This window comes from Vicia villosa, unplaced genomic scaffold, assembly GCF_029867415.1.
Source record: "Vicia villosa cultivar HV-30 ecotype Madison, WI unplaced genomic scaffold, Vvil1.0 ctg.003183F_1_1, whole genome shotgun sequence".
Lineage (NCBI taxonomy): Eukaryota > Viridiplantae > Streptophyta > Magnoliopsida > Fabales > Fabaceae > Vicia > Vicia villosa.
The window spans coordinates 246450-258420 of NW_026706132.1; the positions used below are offsets into that span (position 1 = coordinate 246450).

Consider the following 11971-nt stretch of genomic DNA (forward strand, 5'->3'; position numbering starts at 1 on the left):
ACATTAATCAACATAATAAAAATATTATGTTGAGTTAACCGTCTCAAATTATTAATCATAGAAATAATAATATTTTTAAATTATTATGTTGAGTTAACAGTCCCAATTTTAAATGTGTTGCATTGAACTATAATATGTCATTTCATTATTTTTTGTTTCTTTGACTTATATAGATGTTATAATTTTTTTTGCAATTTTTTATTTTGATAATTTAAATTTGCAATTTGAATCATGCTCATAAAAAGGCGGGTAGACATACTAGGGGTGGGAGCCCATAAAAATTGTTGATAATGATAGTACATAATAACTACATTATCTCAATTTTTATTTATTTTTTTACTTTTTATCAAGAACTATATTTTTTCAGAGTTAAAATTGTAATCAACAATAATACTTAATTATCTCTAATATTATTTTAATTTTTATCCAACATAAATATCATCATTGAAAACAACTACAAATTGATAAATTAAATTAATATTGACATGATAATCATCATTGAAGAAATTATTTCGCTTAATTAATATATATTTCAATATAACTCTTTAACCATAACCATATTATATTTATTTAATATTTATACCGACTTTACGTGACCCGTGCGGGCGCACGGGTCCTTTACTAGTTTATAAGAAAAGATTCTCTTTTTAGATACATTGAATAAATAATGTATCTAGACAGTAGGTTGTCCAGATACATTATTTATTTAATGTATCTAAAAAGAGAATCTTTTCTTATAAATGGAACCAGAGGGAGTATCATTTTAGTAGATTTTTTATGTTCTCATTTAAATATCATTTTTATAGTGTAATATTATAATTTGTCAATTATATCATTATTTTATCAATAACTTCACTTCACATTTTCAATAAAATTTATTATTTTTTCAATTAATTATTAGAAAAAGAGAGAGAATGATTGAATTTAATTAGAAAGATAAAATAAATGTGAATATAATAGAAAAATAATTCTAACCATTTATTATTTTAGTTGAAGAGTTTTATACTAAAATAACATTTAAAAAGAAATTGAGAGAGTAGTAAATTAATTTTTTTTTGTAACGAAGGTAATAGTTTGATATCAAAACAGGAATTCACAATAATATTGTACTATTGTCATCATGGTGATAACAATAGGTGTTTTTTATTTTTGCAGTTTTTGGGTATCATTCGACTCACGGGTCAGACTGAGTCCTATAGACAGAAATGACGTATTACATGAATGCAAGATATTTATTTTCTGACCAATATGATTGCTAGAATCAGTTAAATTTCCATTTTAAGTAACTTAATTATTCATACCCAACCTAGGAGTTTCTTGTCTAGCATAGTGTTTTCTCTTTGTTCATCATGAAGCCTAATCCTTTTCAAAAGAATAATAACAACATGAGAATATTATTGCAATCCTCAGAGTACATTATTGGAGAACAAAATGCGTCTTGTTATTAATACAGATCTTAAATATATTTTTGATCCTTATAAATATCTTAACTTTTATTTAATCTCTAAAAAAAATAATAAATTTTAATCCCTACAAAAATTTTTGATCCCTAATAATATTTTAGTTCTTTCTATTTTCTAAAATTTTAAAAAATATATATATATATACATATATATATATATATATATATATATATATATATATATATATATATATATATATATATATATATATATATATATATATATATATATATATATAAATATAGTCAGACATTTATACATAAATATTTATATAAAAATTATATGTTACAATTAATAAATAACGATTTAGATTCATCACCTAATTTATTTTTTTGGATTAAAGGTTAAAGTATCTAAAATATTTATTTTTTAGTTGATACAATGTAAGATTAAAATGTAAATATTTATGTTAGGTCTACTTAGATAGATAAATTGTCTAGAAATTTATTTTTAACTGTATTGGTATATCCTAAAAGAAATCTATAAAAGGCGAGACGAAGACGAGGGACCTGAGTTGATCCCATAATGCCACTCAGGTCGCCCTTTTTATAGCTCGTGCGTATGTTTATTAGATATGTCGTCTTTTCCATTAAATTTATCACATTCCTTTGAAAATGGTTGCGCGATACGGGATAGTGGGGGAATGACATATCCTCATTCCGTAACAATAAGGAAGAAGTCATTTGGCCATGATCTCAAAAATAGTGGTGGATTAATCGTTCACTCATGTAACTTTTCAATAGTTGTTACTATTCTCCAAGTACCTAGAATTCAGGCCTAAGACTATATAAATACCCCAACGATGAAGTTGAGAAGGACAATCACATTTTGATATATAAAGCTACACATACAAATCTTCTCACCCCCTACATGAGCTAGCTATAAATCCGTCAAAATACCTTAAAACCTATGACAACACTTTATCACTAAGGGTTGTCATGTATTGTAATTTTTAGCAAGTACAACTAGCGCCTACTGTAGAGTTCAGTAAAAGTGCCATAGGCGACACTCATCGTTACTCGCCATAACTTTCACAATCTTCCCAAGAAGATGCTTAAGCATCGCTCAAATATCACCGTAAACACTATCCCCGAAGATTTTACCAGTGGTGGAGAATCTAGTTTCTCACATAGAAAATACGGCCACCAAGGTTTCACATAAAACATTATACCTCGTTGCCAGAATCCCGAGGAAGGAACGAGAATCCAAAATCACCTTCTCAAATGAAGACAATGTGGGGGTTATTCCTCATAATATTGACCCCAAGGTCGTCACCGTATTGTACGATAATTGGGATGTGAACCAAGTATTAATTAACCATGGTAGCTCAGTTGATGTCTTGTTTAGGAACGTTTTCCAAAGGTTTCAACTCGACCCCAACAACATCATAGCATCCTAAGGTTATTTGGTTTCCCTTTCTAGCGAATAGGTACATGTGAAAGTCCACATAACGCTTGAAATGGCGTTCGACTCATAGGCGAGCGCCAAAAAAATTAACGTAAAGTATCTCATGGCAGATGCCTTGTCCCCTTACAACGCAATAATGGGAAGACTCACCCTTAACTCAATAGGGGTGGTCCTGTCCACTCTCCATCTAAGCCTCGAATACCAATTATTTGATGGGCGTGTCAGTATAGTCAGGAGAGACTAGAAGATTGCCTAAGAATGCTATCAGAACTACCTAGAAACAAGAAGGGAGGCATTCGCCCGACGCCGCCCCTCATCCAGGCGCATGTGACGCTGATTTAGCAAGATGACGGGACCTAATGTTAGGGTAGAGAATGAAAGGCTTACCCCAATAGAAGAATTGAAAGAGGTCCAAATTGACACCTTAAACTACCAAGTCACCAAGTTAGACACCTCCTTGTCTGAATTCTAAGAAGAAGAGTTGGTCGTCATGCTTAGGAAGAACATTGACTTGTTCGGTTTGGCACCTTTATATATGTCAGAAATATATTCCAGAGTGGTATGACATTGTCTCGCCATTGACCCACTATCAAAGTAGTATCTCAAAGGAAACGTAAGGTTGGTGAGGAAAAAAGGGAAACCATTGGCGAGGAAGTACAAAAGTTGACAAGCATCGACTTTATAACACAGGCAAAATCCCCATCATGGCTAGCTAACACGATCTTGGTAAAAAACATCAAATAAATGACGCATGTGCGTCAATTTCACTGACTTTAACGATACATTCCCAAAGGATTTGTACCCTCAACCTAACATAGATAGTTTGATCGACGGGTCATTAGGCTACAAAACGCTTAGTTTCATGAATGCCTACTGCTAGTTAGAACCCTCTCTATGGGACCTTATAAATCCTCAATTAACCAATTTAGTTTAATATCATCTTTCAGACCCAATGCTTAATCAAACGAAAGCAAATAGCCAAGTTTTAGTAGTTGTCATTAATATTTGTGAGAACTGGGGAGAGTCCAACAAGGGGGATGAAAGCCCTGCTACTTCAACTAATGATACAGAAGACAAAAATCAAATGGTGTTTTGGTTTACTTTAACAAAACAGTTTATTCTGATGTGAATTTGGCAAAGGTGCGTTCTTTTTTTGTTATTATTTGTTGTGAATTTTTCCAAGTATTGTTTAATTGGTTTTGAAATTTTCGTTGTTATAGGGATAGGTTATTCATGGGGAAACTGCAATCAGAGCTACTGCAGCAGGTGTAATTGCTCTTTTGTTAAATAAGAAATTGAAGTCTCAAAGCATAACTAATGTTGATGATGAAGATAGTGGTAATGATGCACTAAAGATGATGATGATGATAATTGAAGCCACTGCTACATGGTTGGAAAAAGTTTCAACATTGTTTGAAAGTATAGGATTAGGATATGTGAAACTAAATTTATAAGTAGGATATTTAATTAAACAGTTCATATATTTCAAATAGAGTTATATTATAGTTTCAACCTGCACATTGTAAGACTCACATAATTGTTTTAAAAATTGATCAAGAGTTAAATTGTTACAATTATGACACCTTCAAAATTTTAAAACACTATGTTAAAAATATTATTAAACATGTATATACAGACTTTAATAATCACTCCTACTAATATATATTTTTATTATTAGTAATTCTCATTAGAGAATACTTATAAATTTCATAACGAGTTAATATAATAATATGAAAGAAAGATAAGTTAGTGAAAAATGTTATAAAACATTACAAATAATTTGTAACATGTTAGACAAAATTAAATTAGGTTGTAAAAAAATCATTTAAATTGAATAATTTAATTATAATGATTTAGTTAAAAATAATAGTACATTTTAAATTTTTTAAACATATTATTATTAAAAAATCAATAATACATTTTTAGAAAGATAATATATATTTTTATAAAAAAATATAATAAATGAGTTAATTTTAAGATAGATCTTTTAATATTTAAAGATAATTCAAAAAATATTATTTACAATTTAAAAAAAAAAAGAAAAAATAACTCCCAAAGATGCAGAATGATAGATAGTCAGAAATTTCTTCTCATAATTATGAGAGAAATTGAATTAATCAAATTTATTGAAAGAAAATATATAAAATACATGGAAAACTGTTTTCATTACCTAATATATATATATATATATATATATATATATATATATATATATATATATATATATAAAGATTTATTAAAAAAAATGTAAAGCGAACAAAATAAGAAAATAAAAGCTTATTTAAGGGGTAGAATCCACTACCCCTTTTCATAAAATGAACGGAGCGGAATGGAGCAAAGAGGAGTGGGATGGAGCGGAATGGAACGGAGCGGGACGAATGTACCATTCCATTGTTTGGAAATTTTAGGACGGAATAAGACAAATTGTTCATTCCGCCCAAATCGGAAGGGAAGGAATATGGTGGTAAGTGATGGAATGGAATGGAATCCATACCACTCCTTTCCGCTCCGCTCCATCCGTTTTTAAATTATCCAAACAACGGAATATCATTTTATTTCATTCCATTCCGCTCCGCTCCATCCAATTCCGTCAATCCAAACAAAGCCTAAATATCTCATACATGTAATTTTAAAAAAAAAAAAAAAAATAGACTCAAAATCTACCATAATTTGCACCTGTTCCTTAGAATTTACTCTCATTTGCTTGTGGTTTGATTTCACATTCACAATCTGAATGGAGCTCACTCTACCTCAACCTCAATCTCAATTGCACCCTAAATGCCTTCCATTTCCCTCTCTCAAATCTAGGGTTTCCGTTTTTCAGACAACCTCGTGCTCACCTTTCCAAGCTTCAATCTTTTCACTCAATCAACGCAATCTCACGCCATTGAATACTTCCAGAAACATCTCCGCCTCTGCTTTGCTCGGCGGCAACAACACTTCAACTTCCCCAATTGACCCAGGTCTTTCTCTTTTATCAAACTCTATGCGTTTTTTGAAATTTTGGATTTTTCAATCAAATTTGAATGCTTTCTTGATCATTTTCAGGTGCTAGAATTGGAGAGGTGAAAAGGGTCACCAAGGAAACCAATGTGTCAGTCAAAATCAACTTGGATGGATCTGGTATTGCTGATAGTAGTTCTGGAATTCCCTTCCTTGATCATATGCTTGATGTTAGTGTTTTCAACTCAATCTCTATTATACTTCTGTTACTTTTTATCTATCAATCCGAAAATCGGAATAGTTAGAATCAGATCGAAATGATAATTAGGGTTTTCATTTTATTTTTGGCTCCTTTTATAGTTAAAAGTTAAAATTGTTGAACTGATAGACCATTTATGAGAACAAACTTGGTTGTGATTTTTCAGCAACTTGCATCACATGGACTGTTCGACGTACATGTAAAGGCTACAGGTGACATACATATTGATGACCATCATACAAATGAAGATGTCGCTCTTGCTATTGGAACGGTACTGCCAACAGCTATGTGAGCTGTTTATTTCTATTTTTTTTGGCTCTACTTATTATAAGTCTTTCTGGAATTTCGAACATGCTTCAGTATCTTAGGTTAAGGATATTACTTTAAGATTGGTGTTCAAGTTATATCCTTGTATTTGACTTTATCCTTTCTATGCAAAATGCAATCCAACTAGTTGGCGACAACTCTAACAAATGTAACAATGGTTATAATCTTATCTTATGACAGCAGGAATTTTCAGTTAACGTAGAGCTTTGTTTTATTGTATGTTTGCATCGATCTATCATCGAATCAAAACTTAGATTTCTGCTGCTTCATATCCAGGCTTTGCTGCAGGCTCTTGGTGATAGGAAGGGTATTAACCGGTTTGGTAACTTCTCGGCTCCACTCGACGAAGCATTAGTTCACGTTTCTTTGGTAATTAGTGTGTACTGTTTGCAGCTTTTGTAATCATTAACTTCTGTTATAGATTTAAGTTAATGTGTGCTGGGGAATATGAATATTTTTTCCTTGCCTAGAAATACAGTAAATGGATGAAGAAACTTTGAAACAATGTAATGGCTTTTGCATGTGCGACTTAACAAACTTACATTATCATGTTGACTATCCACATCAATACTTTTGTAACTCAAAAAGTTCAGCTATCAATGGGACACCAGGGAGCTTGTGGCCTTGTTTCAATGCTTTTTCATTTACTCTAGCAGTACTTGTACACAAGGTTTCCGAATTGAAAATTTGGAATTTTTAACTAAAGCTTTCCTCCCTTACCTTGTCCAGGATTTGTCTGGTCGACCACATCTAGGTTATGATTTAGACTTACCTTCTCAGAGGGTTGGGACATACGACACTCAGGTAGTACATGTCTTTTTAATTACTTAATGCCGCAGTTTCACATTTTGTTTCTATAGCTTTTAACTATTGAGCTTCAAAATTTGTTATGTAACCGTGTTACTCGATCCTTTCACCTCTCCCCTTCATTCTTTTCACTTACTGACAAGTCTTTTGAATATTCGTGTTTGTAGTTGGTGGAGCATTTTTTCCAGTCATTGGTGAACACATCTGGTATGACCCTTCACATTCGACAGGTACTAATACATAGAATATTGGTCAAAGTCTGTCATAGGCATTGCTTTTGTAAGTATATCTATGCATTTCATCATGAAGGAAACATACTGAATCTTGTAGATCTTTTATTAGGGATAGATGTTCTTGCTACTTTCTTTATGAATTGATTATATATTCCAGCCTCATTTTTTGGGGTCTATGCTTTCTTTTAAATATATATTTTATTCAAAATTTGAATTCATCTGTTTGCAGTTTGCCGGAGCAAATTCCCATCATATTATTGAGGCAACCTTCAAAGCATTTGCCAGGGCTCTTCGACAAGCGACAGAGTATGATACACGTCGCCGTGGAACAATACCAAGGTCTAGTATCTCTCGAACTTTTTTCATTTTATTTTATACAAAGATGATTATAATTAGATTACATGCCTGTTGGAATTTCCGCCTTAATTGCGGTATTTGGCTTGCCTTAATTGCAGCCTCCAACACCTTCATTATGTTGGGTTTGAAGGGGTGGATTTAGTCCCACATTGCTTAGAGATATAGCATGTGTTGTGTTAAGTGTTGTGTTTATAAGTGGGGGCAATTATCACCTTACAAGTCGGTTTTGTGGGGATGAGTTAGGCTCAACCCAAATTCTGAGAATGCCTACTTTGCTACTAGAGCTTCATTAGCATTATTTACATTTTTCTTCTCGTCACTTGCTTACAACAAGATAATCACTCAGCACCTGGATTGAATGTTCAATTCCTTGTTTTTACTAAGGATAGAATAATCAATTTTACTTGTTAAAACAAGAAAAAAGACTCTCATGTTTAAATAAAATTCTGTGGGGATTGTTATGTTCAACTCGATGTTGTCAATTGTAGATTGTAGAAAATAGCAATTTGTTCCAATTGTGCTATGGAAGTGGCTTGGGTGACTTTACTGTGCAGTGACTTTGGTAACTTTGCTTGGTATAATAGATGAATGAATAATAGTGATTATTATATTGGTGTGAAAAAAATAAATTTTGAACTAAAGTTATCAAAGTTATAATAACCCATAGTCACTGAAACCTAATCCTTGTGCTATGCAATAGTGTTATAGCATTGTTATAGGATTATGCGTTAATTGACTATAATTTGTACTACTAAATAACATATCTTAGACACAAATGATTTGTTCAAATTTTGCCGGACTCTAGGGCTATAGCAGAGCAGCTATTTGACAATTCTGGTTCAACTGTAGAATTTCTGTTAACAATATAAATTAAGCAATATCAATCATCATATTAACTACTATAACACTAGCTGATAATTTTTTTAGTTAGAAAAATCATGATTTTGTTTGTGTAAATGCTTTTGCAATCACATTTATATTTTGTCTATTAAAACTGTAAATTTCCTGGAATATGCAGTTCAAAAGGAGTTCTCTCGCGCAGTTAATATCTTCAGCTGCTATCCATAATTGGATCAAGCTACTTATGCAAGGGGACCTCTGCAGTTCGTCAAGCATATCCATCCAAATGATCCTTTATGTATTCATAGCCTCTGTAAACAAAATTGTTGTACTCATTTATTCTAGAAGTTTAAGTTACTTTACTTGTCACTTTTTTCTTTGTACATAAGGATTTGAACCATATGATATAAGAATCAGCTTCAATAAAAATATTTTGAAATTAAATAAAAGATTGATTTTAATTTTCAAAAAAGAAATGTATGAGTTATTATTATTTTTTTCATCTTGTTGAGCATATAATGCGGTTGTGTTAATTTAAAATCATCTAATTTAATTTTTATAATTTATGTAACATTATAATATTAGAAATATACTTTGTTATCATTAGAAAACTCGGTAATTTGCAAGCACGCATATGCTGCTCTTCTCTCCACCATCTTTGTTCAGTTCAGGAACTTTAGGCTTCTTTGTTATGTTAAAACACCAGCAAATGTGTATGCTACACGATAGATGTTGATGACTTGAATAAGTAGAGGTTGAAGACAGAAAATATAAGTAAATCAATTCTCGATCATATTAACAACTTGTAAGTAATTATTTAATGTCATTCAAAGTAAAATTGAATACTGTATATGTTCATCCAAGTTCTTTGTTTGGGGCAATGCTAATATGAGAACTTGTATAATTTGTAGAATGAATTTGTGGAAAAGGTATGGCGACATATGAGGTAGGTGGATTAAGTGCTGGTTCTCTATTCTACTCTATTCCACCATACATCTAGAGCCTGGCACAAAGCACATTAATCATCAACAAAAACTTGGTAAGAGCCTGGCACAAAGCACATTAATCATCAACAAAAACTTGGTAAGAGCCTGGCACAAAGCACATTAATCATCAACAAAAACTTGGTAAATATATTTCATAAGATAAAAGAATAGAAAAAACACAAGTTTGATTAGTTTCTATAATACATTTTGTAGGATTTTCTACAAAGAATCTTCAGCAGTATTCAGATAATTTAATATTTCAGACTTCACTTCTTCCGGCAATGCGGCTGATGGTCCTGACCTTGAGTAAAAGTTTGCCAAAGATCTTACTGCTTTTACTAAAGCAACATATGATTCCTGCAAAGAATCAATCCAAAGTATGAGTATGTGTTTACAAAATAGAGAAATCTTGTCTACAACAAATCCAAAGCATGAGTATGTTTACAAAATAGAAAAATCTGGTCTACAACGAAATGCTAACATAAATGCTAGTCAAAACATTGAATTTTCATTGCTTAAGTTCAGACAGAAGTACATACTTCTTGAGCAACAGTCTGGTTTCCACTCCAACTACCAAGATACTCCCGAATCGACTCCTTTGCCGCATCTGCAGTCCTTCTAAACTTGGCATTATCGTCAAGGACTTCATTTAATGACTCACGCAGTGTTTTCACCACTTCTTTTGCTGACTTTATGTAAGCTTTTGGCAAAACCTTTCCCGACTTTGTCTTCTCATTGGGATCAAATAACGATTTGACGGCCCCAATAACACCATTATCATTCTCCTCTTTCTGATCTGACTTCTCTTCAGCCCATACCAATAACGGTGATAAACCGTAACAACATGTTATCGCAACCAATGAAGTGCCAATACTAATTGTAAGGTGCCTGCGGTTCAAAGCTTCAAGAGGAAGCAGTGCAATATTAGACCTGGATTGCAGTTTATCTGTTGAATTGCAGAAACACTGTCAATGCTGTTACTTTATCATGTTAAGAGTTATATGTGACACTAAGGCACAAATTTATAGAATAAGCATTTATAAAAAAACAGCAAAGTTGCAAAATAATCTCTTAAAAGTAAAATAAAAGTTTCAAATATTTAAGACATACCTTCAATGTCAAATCTTTTGATCTCTTGAGGCGTTTTAGAACTTGTGATGGAACACATACTTGCTGCAAAGGTAACTGCCATTCTCCTCTACTACACTCACTGCATACATTAAGCAGTCATAAATAATCTCTTTCAAACTTGCGTGCTTCATTAACATAACACCCCGACCGTAATAATTTGAAAAATGAATAAATTAAAGGTAATCACAAGTGTTGGAGTAGGTGTTTGTGTTCAATATGAAGAGAAACCCAGCATTTTTCAGAGGTGTCGGTGCTACATAGCTTGCAAGTAAAGAATTTCAACTGTTATGAGTCATACAATTATCATTCCTAATTTTTCAGTCATTTACTAAGCATATAACTGTATGAAAAGGAACACATTTATTGATACATAGTTAAATCAATATGAAAAGGGGGAAATTTTCAAAATTTGAAGAATTTATCAGTTTTGTAAAGTTTGAAAGTTTGAACTATTTCTATGTGAAATGCGTTGAAGCAACTAATGAAAGGTCGAAACTTTTCAACAATACCCTTTCCTCTCCTGTCAGGGTCTATCTTCTTATTCTTCCTCCTCGAAGAATAGGTTGAAACTTGAGTAGATTTTGAGCGGATCGGAAGCAAAAGGTTGCACTTTTTCGTTGAAGCAAAGGCCGCACTAAACGATGAGCTTTCACGGAGAAGCGGTGCTCTAAAAAGAACGGGGACGAGTAATGCACGGGCAGTTGGAAGTCGGAAAATGGAGTTTGGGTGGCTGTGCGTGGCGGTCTTCCCCTGTTTCACGGATAACGAGTATGCGAAGAAGAAGAATCTGTGATGTACACTGAAGAATAGATAATAAAAATATTTAAAAGATAAATGTAGATAATTTAAAAAATGAGTTAGAATAAATTTAGAAAATTTCTTTACCCACCTCCCTATGAGGCTTACCTCCAGCGAAAATCCGAATTTGTCTCTGCTTCGGAGATGTATCTCTGAAATAATTTTTTGGCTTAATTGCAACTTTAGTCCCCCTATTTTGTCTTTTTCTTGATTTTGATCCCTCTATTTTTAAAATCACTATTTTAGTCCCCTTTTTATGTTTTCTGTGCAATTTTCATCCCCTATTTTGCTTTTTTCTGCAAAATTAGTCCCTATTCATGTCTCTTTTTCAATAGAAAATTCAATAAGGGGACCAAAATTGTAGTTTTAAAAATGGAGGGACTAAAATCGAGAAAAAAACAAAATAGGGGGACCAAAGTT

At 32.2% G+C, this 11971-nt stretch overlaps 2 protein-coding genes across 3 annotated transcripts; one reads left to right on the forward strand and one right to left on the reverse strand.

Moving 5' to 3' along the window:
• The first annotated feature begins 5516 nt into the window (after positions 1–5516).
• LOC131640509 (imidazoleglycerol-phosphate dehydratase, chloroplastic-like) lies at positions 5517–9085 on the forward strand. The gene is made up of 8 exons (XM_058910906.1): positions 5517–5833; positions 5919–6043; positions 6239–6343; positions 6676–6768; positions 7129–7203; positions 7374–7436; positions 7669–7778; positions 8815–9085. The coding sequence occupies exons 1-8, from the start codon at positions 5605–5607 to the stop codon at positions 8840–8842; spliced, it is 828 nt and encodes a 275-aa protein (XP_058766889.1). The 5' UTR covers positions 5517–5604; the 3' UTR covers positions 8843–9085.
• Positions 9086–9407: 322 nt separating this feature from the next.
• On the reverse strand, positions 9408–11570 carry LOC131640510 (photosystem II D1 precursor processing protein PSB27-H2, chloroplastic-like). Of its 2 annotated transcripts, none has more exons than XM_058910908.1 (4): positions 11263–11570; positions 10733–10832; positions 10162–10523; positions 9408–9979 (listed from the first exon to the last, which is right to left on the reverse strand). In XM_058910908.1, exons 2-4 carry the CDS (start codon positions 10812–10814, stop codon positions 9842–9844), a joined length of 582 nt encoding a protein of 193 aa, XP_058766891.1. In that variant the 5' UTR covers positions 10815–10832; positions 11263–11570; the 3' UTR covers positions 9408–9841. The 2 variants fall into 2 exon arrangements, with proteins under 2 accessions (XP_058766891.1, XP_058766890.1); XM_058910907.1 differs by having other exon boundaries at positions 10162–10568; positions 11263–11568.
• Positions 11571–11971: the final 401 nt, after the last annotated feature.

Excerpts from the sequence above, each read along its gene's own strand:
- LOC131640510 (XM_058910907.1), bottom strand. The coding sequence starts at position 10,814 with ATGGCAGTTACCTTTGCAGCAAGTATGTGTTCCATCACAAGTTCTAAA. Across the intron at positions 10,569-10,732 it reads CAAAAGATTTGACATTGAAG|ATAAACTGCAATCCAGGTCT; the intron begins GTATGTCTTAAA and ends GCAATTCAACAG. Across the intron at positions 9,980-10,161 it reads ACCAGACTGTTGCTCAAGAA|GAATCATATGTTGCTTTAGT; the intron begins GTATGTACTTCT and ends GATTCTTTGCAG.
- LOC131640509 (XM_058910906.1), top strand. The coding sequence starts at position 5,605 with ATGGAGCTCACTCTACCTCAACCTCAATCTCAATTGCACCCTAAATGC. Across the intron at positions 5,834-5,918 it reads AACTTCCCCAATTGACCCAG|GTGCTAGAATTGGAGAGGTG; the intron begins GTCTTTCTCTTT and ends GATCATTTTCAG. Across the intron at positions 6,044-6,238 it reads TCCTTGATCATATGCTTGAT|CAACTTGCATCACATGGACT; the intron begins GTTAGTGTTTTC and ends GTGATTTTTCAG.